The sequence below is a fragment of the Rattus norvegicus genome, chromosome 17, assembly GCF_021556685.1.
Source record: "Rattus norvegicus strain SHRSP/BbbUtx chromosome 17, alternate assembly SHRSP_T2T, whole genome shotgun sequence".
In the NCBI taxonomy this organism is placed as follows: domain Eukaryota; kingdom Metazoa; phylum Chordata; class Mammalia; order Rodentia; family Muridae; genus Rattus; species Rattus norvegicus.
Genome location: NC_141550.1, coordinates 10,510,661 through 10,525,010, shown reverse-complemented (window position 1 = coordinate 10,525,010; position 14,350 = coordinate 10,510,661). Strand labels below are relative to the sequence as shown.

The 14,350-nt window shown below is 46.9% G+C and overlaps 1 protein-coding gene across 6 annotated transcripts in view; it reads left to right on the top strand.

Moving 5' to 3' along the window:
• Positions 1–1,364: 1,364 nt before the first annotated feature.
• Sfxn1 (sideroflexin 1) overlaps positions 1,365–14,350 on the top strand; it is a 36,237-nt gene continuing 23,251 nt past the window's right edge. For 3 of the 6 annotated variants that reach the window (XM_087591242.1, XM_087591239.1, XM_087591240.1), the window contains exon 1: positions 1,365–1,789. In XM_087591242.1, coding sequence (XP_087447368.1) covers positions 1,708–1,789 — 82 coding nt within the window. In that variant the 5' untranslated portion in view covers positions 1,365–1,707. 6 annotated transcript variants of the gene reach the window in all.

The following is a 14,350-nucleotide window of genomic DNA, read 5'->3' as shown; positions in this document are numbered from 1 at the left end:
GCATACCTAGCCTGTATCCCAGTGCCTTGTGATACAGTATATTCAGGAGCTACATATATGGTGGGGGATTGGTGGTCAGTAAAAGAATTCATGAAAGCCAGTTCTAAGTAGAAGGGACACATTTAATGAGCATAGTACAATGGGACAAAACAGTAACAGGCAATCTTTTTGGCTTAGTTTTGGACAGCCTTGGTTTCTTTTTCTGTTGCTGAGATAAAACATTCCGGGAGAGGTTTGTTTTAGGTCACGGTTCAAAAGCACAGTCCATCATCCAGGGGAAGTCAAGGCGGCTGGAGCCCGAAGCAGTGGGTCACATGGCATTCAGTAGGCTTCAAAGCAGCATCTCTTTTCTACCTATTAGTAGCTAATTGATCAGTGTGGGCTTGGGCACATTTTCCCCTCCACACTGAGAAGGAACACCACTTTTCTTTACAATGTTATTTGGGCCGCCTTGGACTGGCCTCCCACAGTAGAAGCCCCTAACAAGAGGTGACCTTTTTCAGCCTGGTCTGGCATTTCTGGCTGGCTGAATGGAGCTCCTCATCGATCCTAGTACAGACACATCCTTTCTCCATTACCATTGCTCTGTGCCACCTTTTGTAACTGTAGGACGAGCTACTCCTTCAAAGGGTTTTCACTGTTTCACTCTTTATTTTCTAAAATACATTTTACAGTCATCTTGTTGGGTTACAGACAGACAGAAACACACACACACACACACACACACACACACACACACACGCACACGCCACACATCACAAGCCATACACGCACACAGTCCAAATTCACTTCGGAAATTCATTGCTGGTAGAGGTTATTTGGGGGAGAATTTGTGTCTTTAAAAAGTGGAATTTTTCTACCTATGCCCAGAATGTAATTGGTTATTTGTTGTTTTGTGCTGGCCTTCAAAATTCAAGATTCTATGCATCTCTCCACATAGTCCAACCTGGTCTAACCAGGTCCAACCTGGCTAAGCTCACGATCCTCCAGAAAAGACCTCTAATCTGCACCTCCCCTGTGGTCCGTCTCTGTCCTGTTACTCTTTCGGAGGTGGCACTGGTCTAGTTTTTCTTATAGCTCTGGCTGTGCCAAGCGCCACATTAAGAAGCATTAGCCCAAATGAATGGAGAGCAGTGATGACGGGTGGTCTAAGGGAAACCAAATTGGAAAACAGTGGCATTGACCTGGGCCGCCGCTAGGATGAACTTAGGCGTTCTCGGTGGGGTCAGAAGCAGAGACGCAGGCACAAGGGGCGTGCGCAGACTGCGGAGTTCAGCAGCCAAAGCCGTGAGTGACACCGAGGCAGAGGCAGGAACCTCTGGGCGGGGCCGCGCGTCGTGAGCGCGCGTCGGGGCCGCGCTCCTGGGGGCGGCGCGCGGGACCGTGGCGCTTCCGGCAGCGGGAGGCGGCACGGAGCGGGACCGAGAGGCGCGGGTGGCGGCCGGGGAGGCGGTGAGTGGCGGGGGGCTGCGGAGCGCGCGCGGGGAGCCGGGGACGCGCGGGCTGGCGCGGTCTCGGGAACTGCAGGGGACACAGCAGGGTCTGCTGTGCGCCCTGGAGTGTGCCTGGGGCGGGTACCTAAGCCCGGGGACCTCGTGGGTCCGCAGTTCTCGCCTGGGGCTAGGGAGGCCCCAGTTTGGAACTGATCCTGTGGAACAGATGTGAAGGGGCGCGTCACGCACCGTGCCACGCGTCCCTGGCCACCGCATGACGAAACTTGCTGGGTGCAAGCGGCCAAGATGGCTGCCAGGGGACTGTCTCCACGAGGATGGGCGCGCGCAATTGCCAGGTGACCAGGTGGCTCTTGGTAGCTGGGACTCGGAGGTCGGCGAGGAGACCACCTGGTGGCTGACCTCCAACTCTTAATCTCTTTTAGGGACCGAAGTGTCCCAGGTAGGGCCATGGGACCCGCACCCTCAGCTCCTACATCCCGTTACCTCTGATCATCTCAGGTCCAACCGCCCCAGAATGACAATGACCACTCTAAGGTCTGTGTCTCCGGGGTTAGATCTCTGACTTTTGTGTTCACCAATGCCGCCAAATCCTTAGTACTGTCTCCATAATCCAGATTTGGAGTTGAGTCACTTGCCTGAAGTGTCACAGTTGATTGTTTCCATCTGTGTGCCCTTACTGAAGATTTATTGAGAGACCTCATGGAAAAGCGTAGTTCTGCTGGACTTCAGAGTTTGAGCACTTACCCAGAACTCTTTATAGTTTTCTCATACTCCTGATTTCCTCCTCTGATACCACTTTGGGCGCCTCTAGACAGCAGCTCTCAACTGTGGTCACATATCATATTTATATTGCGATTCATAACAATAGCAAAATTATGGTTGTGCAATGGCAACGAAATAATTTTATAGTTGGGGGAGTCACTAAAACCACGAGATGCTGTATTACACACAGGTTGCAGCATTAGGGAGGTTGAAACCCACTGCCTAGATTTTTTTTCTTTCAGTCTGTGCTCCAGCCAGAGGCCGGAGTTAGGGAGGCAAGCACTCAGGTAAACAAGGTGATTTTTGTGGCTCTTAGAATGTTGGACTCAGGCTTACTGTGTGAAGGAGAGCTGTTTGGAGGACAAATGGAAGCTCGGCAGGAAGTCCCAGTGCCCCTTCCTCCCTTTTGGACTGAGGCTGTCACGTTCACAGGGATGACAGTGTTTGGGAAGAGTTTGTCAGTTCCCACCCAGCTCTGATAAGGAATTGCTCCATATGTGTACTCAAGGGTTACCTGAAGGGTGCAGCCAGAGGTCTGCAAAATGGAGAGTGCACTTAGTTTTTTAGTTTTCTGTGAAAGTTTGGTGAAACACCTCCCACCCCCACCCCAGGTCTGCAGCAAAAGTTGGCTAAGAGGAAACATCCCCTTTCCCCTCCTAACTTCCTGCCAAGAAGGCTGTAAAGCCAGGCCAAAAGGACTCTAAAAGCAAGCAGTGGGGCCACTCTCTTTTATCTAAAGTGTGTGTGTGTGTGTGTGTGTGTGTGTGTGTGTGTGTGTGTGTGTAGTATATGTCTGGGTATGGCCTATGTGCAAGTGCCCTTAGAGGCCAGAAGAGGGCATCAGCTCCCTCTGAAATTGGAGTTGCCCATGGTGGCAAACTGCCAGATGAGGACTGAGGAACCAAATTCAGGTCCTCTGAAAGAGTGCCCAGCCTGTTGACCACTTGGCGGCCTCCCAGACCCTCACCTTGTTAATATTGAAGTCTGAAAATGAAACAAAGTGTCACTGCAGAAATGAGACACAAAGTGTCACTGCAGAAATGGCCACTTCAGCTGTGTAAACAAGTTGCCTTTAGCTTTGTGAAGTTGTGGAAAAGTCCAATTTACAGTTTAGAGCCCAAGGTAAGACATCTAGAGTAGTCTGTAACAGTATATTTCGGGGTTTTTTTTCCTAGCTATTCATTTGAAAGTAAAAACTAATTGATAGGACTCCATCATTGTGCAAACTTCATATATCACTTAATGAGGGAGAGGAAAAACACCCAGGTCCTTTCATCTGTACAAAGTTCAAATTTATTGTTTAGTTGATACTATTAATTGGTAACATAATTTTATAGACTTTGTTATATACAATCTATGAGTTGATTTGTTTTTCCCGGAGCTAAGGACTAAATTCAGGGCCTTGAACTTGCTAACCAAGCATTCTACCACTGAGCCAAACTCCCAACGCCAAGTTGTTGCTTTTGAATGGCAAACATTGGACTGAATATGTCCATAATATTCTGTTCATGGTTGAGTAGTGTGTTACCATTTTTGCAGGCTAATGCCACCATCTCAAAGGCAAATCAATACAATTTTCATATGGTTTCACCCTATTCTGGTTGATATATATATATATATATATATATATATATATATATATAATTTTAAAGAATATTATTTTAAATTTAATTTATATATAGGTGTGTGTGTGTGTTTTAAAATATATATTATAAAAGCATGTCCAGTTACAATGGGTTTGTTCTACAAACTCCTTGCTTTCAAGACACAAACTATAATTTTCATATCTATGGTTGAATCTCCTGAATGACTGTGACCATAAGGAGGGACCACTGTGGGGCAGGTGACTAGCTAAAAAAAGCCAAACAGAAATTAGTAACTAATTGGCATTGATTTCATGTGATCATCCATTGCAGACACTTCACCTCTTACATCCAAAACTGTGGTAAGTACAGAACGTGGGGAGATACCTTAGGAAGCCATGAGGACTCAGCAGTCTGATGCTGCGTGGAAACCCCAGTGTCTGAACCTGAGGAGCCCCAAACAGTGGACCACAGTGGTTCTATTGGGCTACTTCACACCTGCTCAGCCCCAACAGAGCCAAACTGGATAATAAGCCCCACCTCCCTTTCAGTACAGGGACTAGAGCCAAGGCAAGTCTCAGCCAGGGAGCTATGTCCCTGCCCCAGACCTTTGCTTAGCTTCTCCAAAGTACAGTTGTTTTAACCAACAACCTGCCTTCTGGTTTAATAATATAATTACCATTGTTAATCGTTAGCCAGGGTTAAAGGTTTGTCACAAATCACTGAGGAAGCTCATTCCGTGTTCATTTTCTATGAAATTTCTAAGAATTCCTTTTCTAAGCCAGTAATTGGACATATTCTGGCATGTAACTAAAGGTTTGGAATTTGGTTTATTTTGAAGAAGCTTCTTTTGCTTAGGAACGTGTGAGGATCTCTGGAAAGCGAGTGCAGCTCCCCCTTCATTCTCTGCCAGCCACTGCCAGTGAGGACAGCATCTTCCGCTCTCCATCATGGCTTGTTCAGTGACCCTACCTTTGCCACTTTCCGTTTATGGTCAATACCGCCTTCCATGGGACGCTCTTACAGGCTCTGCGAAATAGCTCCGGTGTCCGGTTTCTTCATCAGAAAAATGAGATTCAGGATGAAAAGTAACTCCTTTTTGGTGGGGTCGTAAAGTCCACACTTTGATCCAAGTCATGTTCGTTTGGCTCACTTCCCATTCTGTTAGTTATCAGAGTTCATCCGGCTCCCAGGGTAGGTCACAAACTTGGGGTCCTCTCTAGATGGTAGCTAGCCTAGAAAAAACAGGCCAGTAACAGCAGGTACAAAGAGCAGGGCATCATTGGAATATTTAGACTGCTCTAGCTCAGGCCTTGAAGGTCTTCCCTAAGTCTGGGTCACTTGGTTGTTGTTTTAATTTTTCTCCAGCCGTGTTTGCCAGCTTGCTGGTCTTAGGAATATTCCCAGTGTACCTCTGACAAACTAGTTTTCCCTCAGCTGTTCTGTCAGACTCTCTACATCGATGCTGTCCCGCAGTCACAGGCATTTCTCAAGGGGACAGAGATTTTTGGCAGCAAGTGACAGGGGCTCACATCTGGGTGCTGGCTGAGTTAAGGAACTACCTTCCTGTGCCGCATGAGGCTGGTGACAGGGATAGTTTAGATGGGGATGCTGTGAGGGCAGCTTTTAGAGTGATTAGCAAATATTAGTACTTAATGGTAGCTGGAAATCCATGTTTATAAATGTTTCTAAGACGTTGAGTAGCACAGTTCTCCAAGTAGTTAGCAGAGCTGAGGTTTGAGCTCGGGCTGGCTCTGCCCACAAGCATAAGTTTCTGCCTTTAGCTTTGCAGCAGCTCTCACGCATATGCCACGCCCCTCCATCGCAAGCTACAGAACATCTGGCCGAGGTGGGTATGGCATCTCAGGTCAATGCAGGTGACTAGCCCACTGGTTAACAGTGCCCAATCATAACAAACGTAACCTGGAGTCACAGAGGAGTTGCTGAGAAGGAAGAACCCCAGGGCCTAAGTGTCAAGGGCTGGACCTTTCCCTTACCCAGCTGTATGGTGCAGGGAGGATTCTCCCTGCCAGAGGAAGGGCTATGGTATTCTCACCGAATTGCTCATGAGGATTAGGACATGTTGTGTTGTAAGCATGAGCAATCTGGTTCCCCTGTTACCTAGTGAGGCTAAGACCAGGAGACAGCATGACCTCACTAGCAGCAGCAGTAAGTTTCCACACACAGGCCTTCCTGCCAGGGGCTTCACGTACAAGACTTACTTGGCATTTCTAAGGGGTCTAGTTTTTCAGCCAGGCGAGTGCCCAAGTGGTCGCTAAATCTTCCACTAGCCAGTTTTCTCGATGTGGATTCTGAATTGTCAATTAGTCCTCGGGGATCCTTGATGCTTGGTGTGGGGGTGGGAGTAGGGGTTCCCCAACACCTAAAGAAACATGGTCAGGTGGGATGAGGAGTGTTGTTCTTTGATATTTTCTTGTTTTCATGTAAGAATGGTTTTCTTGGTTAATTATAATTTCTTTGGAGAGAATAGTCTTGACAGAAATGTGAGACTAAAGCTTCTAAGTTCCAGGAGCAAGTTAATTCAGTCATCACTTCAGTTACCGTATGTGGTGCTGGGAGGGAGCCGACCCAGCCATTGGCCTTACGGTATAATGTTCTGAGGAGATACCGTCTTCCTGTTTTGCTTTGCATGTGACTTAGCTGTTGTGAAGTTTAAAGCAGTTTGAGCCCATTGAAATAAAGACTATTCTGACCAATGTGCGGATTCAAACACCAGTCAGTGCCATCCCAATCCCAGACAGGGTTTGCTGGGTTAGCGGTCTGACAATGCCCCTCCAGCAAGCTTGGATGAGGCCTGTGCATAAACAACTTGTTGTGTGAAGGGTCTTTGTATGCGCACTAGAAGAGACTAATGCAGGATATGTTCCGCAATACTCTGTTTGCTTTTCAACCTGATGTTTTGCATGTTGAGAATGTTGGAAACAAGCCTAAGCCAGTGAAACCGCCTTAGTGTGCACTGGCCATGTTTGTTAATGAATGTCTACAGAGACTAGAGAAATGTGTTTGGATGAGGCTCCCTGAGACTTGGCCAAGAGATCAAATGTTAGCACTAACAGAGTGTCCCTGTCCTCTTTGAAAGCTGTTTCGAGGTCTGACGCAATGATTCATCAGGTACCTGGTGCTGGGCCTGAGGTAGATCTCCAAGATCTCCACCTTCGGGAGAACCAACTATTGCAAGTTTTCCTCTGACTTGTATGTCATGGCACACATGCACATCTGTACACATGCACATTTACACACGCATGCACACGCACACATACACACATGCAAAATGGATAAATTTTTTTAAATGGGTGCCTCTATGGATAAGAGTGCTTGTTATGGGGGTCTCTGCTAACACCAGGGACAGCAGGGTAATGGTCAGTGAGAGCCTAGAAGGAAATTGGTTCAACACAGCTCAGTACCCAGGGTTGGTTCAAAATTCGAAAGTCTGGGGCTGGAGAGATGGCTCAGCGGTTAAGAGCCCCGACTGCTCTTCCAGAGGTCCTGGGTTCAATTCCCAGCAACCACATGGTGGCTCACAACCATCTGAAATGGGATCTGGCGCCCTCTTCTGGTGGGTCTGAAGACAGCTACAATGTACTTATATATAATAAATGAATTTTTTAAAAAAAGGAAAAAAATTCGCAAGTCTGATACCAGGCAGTTTTTTTTTCAGGCATATTTAAGGACAGCACAATTTGGGGAAAAGTTTCCTGGTGACAATGACCTCAATCCCATATGCACAGAAAAGCTTAAGGCGCGGAATGACTACATCAAGATTCTTTGTAACGCACATATGACATCTTCCGTAAAGATGAGTTCTATAGCCTGACTATATGTGCCACCCTAAAGGTCGGGGGTTGGGGGGGATGGGGGGAGGATCTGGTGTGGTCTCAGTCATTCAGAGAGAGCAAAGTCTCCAGGTCGTAAACCACTCCCACTATCTGCCTTCTGGACAGAAAACAGGATCTCCAGTCTCTTCTTTTGAAGAGACCAACCCGTGTTTCACATTCCTGGCTTTCCCTGGTGCTTCCCTCTGGACCTTCTCTCTCAAGGACCTCTGTGCCTCCTGCAATTCATTGCTCATGCAGAGCTCCTGGGTTCGAGTCCCAGCACCCACAACGGCAGCTCACCACCATCCGTAATTCCAGTTCTCAAGGCAGCGTAGGGCTATAATTATTAATGACCCTAGTGGCCGACATCCTAAATTGTTTATGAGACCGAGAGTGGATGACTGGGAAAAGCTCATGAGTACTCGCAGACAAATGGCTCTAAATCACTTTGCTTCTTAGTAAGCTGTAGAAAATGCGTACGTCTTACCTCCTCTTCTTGTTGGTTGGACTCTTACAAAAGCAGGTGTTTTTAAAAAATCACGGTGCTAACTCTAAGGATTAAAATCGCTCAGAAAAAAAAAAAAGATCCTTTAATAGGAATCCATAGCCCAACTGACCTGTGGAATGAGGCAGCAGCGGGACAGACTCGGTTCAGAACTAACCCCCAGCTGGCCCAAACTCCAGGAGTTACAGTTCAGTGTTTGAAATGTACAGGGAGACCTCTTGCCCCAGGTCTGGTTTCTGGTGTGTCAGCTGTGGGCAGGCTCATGTGGTTGTGGCACTCGTCCCCTTTCGTCTGTGAAACGGGAGAAATCTGCCCATGTGCTATGTGAACCCCAGCACCGCTCCCCTGCAGCTGGTGATGCTGTGGATGCCTCCTCTGGCTGCTGTATCGAGTAGACCGACATGGGGTGTGACCCTGACGAGCTAGCACCTTTGCTGGTTGTCTGGAGAACGGTCAAAGCCTCAGGGAGACGTGACGAGAAGGTACTCCCAACCCATTGTCTCCTGTCTCTCTCTGGTGTTTCATTTGCCTCTGGTGTACCCAAGCCGAGATGTTCTTGAACATTCTTGGCTATTGTGTGCCACTAACGTATGGCATTTTTCACTATCCGTGCCTCCATCTGCAGTTTGGAAGGTGTGGGTCTCCTCCGACATCTTGAACTATCTGTGGCCGTGTGAGCATCGGTGCCTTCCCCAGTATCAGTGTGAGGCAGAGCACCGGAAGGCCTTTCTGCTGGCAGGCAGCAGCCTCTCCCAGCTGACTCATCGGATGGGGGACCCACACCAATGATTATCACGAGGCTCTTCTTTTCTTTCCTGCCTCAAGAAAATCTCTAAAAAACGTCAGTTTGAACTCTGCCCACTCTCAACCTTCAGGACGAGTCTGTCACTAAAGCCATTGGACGCCTGCTTGCTTTCTGCATGTTAACCAGACATTCATGAACCCGAATCCATCCTTGTTACTTCACCCATCCCCCCACCACAACCTCACATCTAAGGTGTGTGTGTGTGTGTGTGTGTGTGTGTGTGTGTGTGTGTGTGTGTGTGTGGCATTCCCAGCAAGCTGACTAGTCTGTGCCAAGCAGGCACCCCATCTCTGTATGTCACTCAGGCCAGTAACCCTGGTAACCAGTGCCACCACCATCCAGCTGCTGCTTTGTTCACGTTGCAGCAGGACTTGGAACAAAATGACCACATGAGTGGGAGGAAGGCGGTTTGCCCACAGTCCCATACAGCAGCCCCTTCCTTGGCCCCATGCTTGACCCAAAGTGAAGCTGGCCAAGCATCCTCTCAGCCTTGCTTCCTCTGTCTTTCCTCCACCTGACACACACATTGCTCCTGAGTACCCAGTACAAGAACAACCCTGTTCCTGCCCATGGCTGACCCAAGTGAACTTGGGAATCAGGGTGGAGGAGGGGCTGGAGGGGAGGTAGGTTTTCTAGTTTTCTTTTTGTTTGTCTGGTTTTTTTTTTTTTTTTTTTAAATAGAACCAGTCAGTTCCCGAAGAAATCAAAAGTGGAGAAAGTGAAAGCCTGGCTTGCCGGTGGAGATTCATACTTTAAAAAGGGTCTGGGCAACTGATCGCAGTAAAGAGTTAAATTTTATCTGGCTTGCTATCAGCAGCGTCAGTCTGGGTGCTGATACCCCGTTACTGATGAATCTGGTGGCCTGGGCGTGGGAGGCACAGATTACTGCATCCAGTTTGTGTCAGTAGAGAGCCACTTGAACTCACAGTGAGGGAATGGAGCCCTGTTTGTTCCATTTGCCACACTAACAAACCACACACTTAGTATCTAAGTCAAGTTTATTTATTCTCTTAGTGTGCTGGAAGTCAGACGCCTGACTGGAGGCTCTGGGAAGAGTCCCTTTGCCTTTCCAGTCACTGGAAGCTCCTGAGCTGCTCAGCTGTCCGCCCAGCCTCACTCGGGCTCCAGCTCGGGACTCTGGACCCACTCGGATAATCACATACAGCATTTCCCCAGCTCCTGGGTACATGGTGTGTACATCTTGGGTGGGAGATCATTTTTCCGCCCCCGAGGACAAGGCCTTCCAGTGGGGTTTTGTGGTTTCTGAGGTTTGACAGTTTAGCCTGGGGTATGAAGGTCTCTGTGCAGGCAAAGCTGCCCTGTTTCCTTCCTCTATAGGTTGGGAATGGCCTCTGAAAATCTTTCCTGGGGCTGGAGAGATGGCTCAGCGGTTAAGAGCACCGACTGCTCTTCCAGAGGTCCTGAGTTCAATTCCCAGCAACCACATGGTGGCTCACAACATCTGTAATGGGATCCGATGCCCTCTTCTGGTGTGTCTGAGGAGAGCAACAGTGTACTCACAAACAATAAATAAATAAAATCTTAAAAAAGAAAGAAAGGAAGAAAGAACGAAAATCTTTCCTCATCGGTAAGATGTCTGCTGTGTAGAAAGGACACAGTGGTTGTGGAAAATGGGCTGTCTTACTTCCGCACTGTCCTGAGGGGAGAGCACGTCCTCTCAAGGATCCAAGGTATCCCTGTGTTTAATAGAAAACTGTTCACTTCCTGGCCATCTTTGTCCCTTAGAAGGGATATTTCATAAGGCCTCTGAAGTGTTCCTGTGGCTCTGTTGGTATATGCTCTATGAAGTTTTAATGTCCATTGTACTAGAAGTTTCTTTCTAAGAAGTTTTCTCTTATTTAGAGAAAAAAGGGGACCTCAGAGACTCCATCCAGCTCTCTATAGATAGTAACTGATTTTATCCTTAAGGGAAAAAAAGCTTAAAAAGACCAGAGAGGAAAGGTGATATGCTGGGGTCCCCTCTCAACTTCAGCCATGTCCCCTGACAGTATTTCTTTCCCTTGGGTCTCTGTTTTCCTGTCTGTATGATGACCTTTTTGGATAATGCATTTGTAAGGTTCTGTATGGTTCTTATGTGATACTACCACAAGGTATCCAATCTGTTATAATGGCATAGTGTTGGTTACAATTTAGCCAAAATGGTGCTTTCGCTTGACTCATTGGACAAAGTGTGTTGTTAACTGGAGTTTTATAAAGGCTACATTTAAAATGTTGCCTGTTATCTGTATTAAGCATAAAGGAGAAAGAATGCTCTAGAGAAAACCTAGGTATCCTGTGGCCCCTGGGGAAGAGTTTACTCTAGCCTGAGGAACATCAGAGGGAGGGCAGGAAGAGGACATCAGCCATATAGCCGAGTGTAGAGCATGGTTCAGAGCCCGCCCATCAAGCTGAAGGTTTGTGCCTAGTCACATGTCCTGCCAGCCTCGGGCGGGCCTACTGTGTGAGTATCTCTTGAAGGCACGTGTGTGTTTTTAAAAGCTCACCTCCACCTGATGCATCCTGTGCTTTAGAGCTTTTGTCTTTGACGGGGCCTTTGTAGGAAAAAAACCAAGCCTTTGATGTGATGGCCATCTTTGCTTTTGAGTTTCTCTGGGCTTAGTGAGCCATCCTTCCATCCTTAGCTGTAACTCTGACAGTCGTTATCAACTGCTGCTGCTGCTACTGCTGCTGCTGCTGCTACTACTACTACTACTACTACTACTACTACTACTACTAATAATAATAATAATAATAATAATAATACTATTTGCCTAAGCAGTAAAAATTCCTTAATAACCGTCATCTGCAAACCGAAGGCAGGTCAGACCAGCTTGAGGTGCAGACAACCTTTGGGTTCAGGACTCACGTTCCTGATTCCCCTTCATTACGGAAGTTGCTGAAATGCCTTGGCTAACTCTATGGACAAATCTGGAAGCTTCCATACATATGAACTGCAGTTTTGATTTTACTGTTTGTAGGTTGCGTAAATAATCCATGTTCCCACACAGTGACCCAGCCTTTAGATGTCCATGAGCCCCATTTACCTGCTAGCAACCAATGATCAACCATGGTCCAAAAGCATTGAATGGAAAATTTCAAAAAAACAGTAAAATATTTTGAGAGGGAACATAGTCACACAGCTTATATTGCATGTGTATTGTAACATTTGTAAGTCGTGCTAACTTCTTGCTGTGCCTAATTTATTGATTAACCTTATTCTGATTATAAATATATAGAAAAATATATAGGGGTCCATACAGTCTCAGATATCCACTGCGGAATCCCTCAGATAAGGGGAATTACTACGTGTCTCTGTCCCTGGATTTAACATGTACAACTGTTTATTCTAATTTATACTTTGGGTCTGTTCTGTATTATAACCTTATCAGGGAACAGTCAGCTGCTGTCCAGTGGAGGTGTACTTCCGGGCTCACCGTGGTAAGGGAGATCACTACCAGGGGAGTTGTGTGGTCTTGAGCCAAGCAGAGAAGGAAGGTCTACCTCAGCACTGTGGAGAACAGTGGAGTTTATTGTGGCAGCATTAGGATGAGCAGAAACCATGACTGGGGAAAAAGCTTGCACTTGTGAAGTGGACCCATATCCCTGTTTCCTTGGAAACGACAATGTTGAGATGGACTTAGGATCTGAGTCCAGAACGTCCCTAATGTGAAGCCCTGTGCCTGGGCTGGGAACTCAGTGACTCTCGTGCTGGGAGCAAAGGAGGGCGGGGTTGGCTGGTCCTTCTGTTTCCAATCGCAACGTTTGTGAGCATCTATGATGATACAGAGCCAAGTCTGCCCGCTAGGATGGTGTCACTCAGACATGGAGCTGTGGATTCTTCACAGATGGGAGGAAAGTGGTTTTCTATTGGCTCTGCGCCTGCTTTCATCTGGGCCTGCTGTCCCAGCCCGCTTTATCAATAGCGGGATTTTACTCTCTCGCTTCACCGCCGCTCCGCTTCAGGCTTGGGTGCCTGACTGACCTGTTCGATTTTGACCCAGTGGTCAGTGATGCATTATGACGAACAAATGGTAGGGCGACCTGACATTTGCATCTGATGCCTTGGTGCTCCCTAGAATTCATGAAGCATTAAAGAAAGTTGTGGTTAGCACTAAAGTTAGAAACAGAAATTAAAAGGTGTAAGATTATATGAGGCCTCCGTAGTGATTGGATCCTTTGACCCACGGTCACCAGAGAATTCAGCTGAGAAAATCACCAGATAGGACAGAGGAGAGCCCCAGACAAGGCTGTGGTGTTCTGTGTAGAGAACTAGCACAAAGCAGGCCTAAAGGGTTATCGAGGGCCCACAGTGATGAGCTGACACCGCTGGAGGACTTTTATGAAACGACTATTAGTGGACATCCAAGAAAAGGGTGGAAAGGTTGTAAGAGGCAGCGGGGGTGGGCTGATCTGCTAGGAAACAGTGTCCTCCGGGTGGAATGGGCAAACTGCACCCACTTACTCTTAACAATATGGGCTGCCTGAGTGAGACCATGCCAGTCCATATTCTGGATTGAGGGAAGGACTCTGTCAGCTGCTAAGGAAGGAGTTTTCTTCAGGGTGAACCATCTGATAGGCTCCCATGCTGAAGTGGTTAGTATTACACCTATGTACATACCTAGACTTGAGATATGTGTGTGTGTGTGTGTGTGTGTGTATGTGTGTGTGTGTGTATACATATATATGTAATATATACATATATACATATGTAATACATATTTTTAGAACAGGTTATAAATTTGAGAGGGGGATGTAGAGGGGACACAGGACTGTTTGGGGAGGGATAGATACAATGAAAACATTATATTCATGTATGGAATCCTAAAATAATAAATAAAATTTAAAAGATAGCATATCAAAACTTTATATACTTGTAGAAGTTTTCAGGAAAGGAATGTCTGAAGGCAGCATCAATTATGGCAGAAAGGCTGGATTGTGGGAAATTTTCTTTATTTGCATAGTAAGGTGGTGGTTTTCAGCAAACCAGAAGCGTGTGGTACAACACTACGGTGCAGTTCTGAAGTAAGCAATATTCTTCAGAAGTAAATGAGCAGTCACGGACCAGAGAGCAGGCATGCTGTGAGGGAAAGGGAAGGCGCCATCTTTGGTCTGTGGGGCAGTCAGCTTGTATTGCTAATCTCTGTGTTTCTGGTAAATTAAAGAAGATGATCTTTAATTTTAGACGAGTGGTTCTGTGTTGAACGGGCTGAGAGAACCTGTCTTTTTCAGTTTTATAATCGTCAGCATCCGTTATCGTTATTCGTTATTGATAATCTTACAATCTTGTTGTGTCGTCCGTTACGTCCGGCAGGAATGACATTCGTTAGGCCAGAATGTGGTAACTTCGACATCAGCTGCTTTGCTCCAGGACACATGCCTAGATCATTCTCCATCCTATCTTTTGA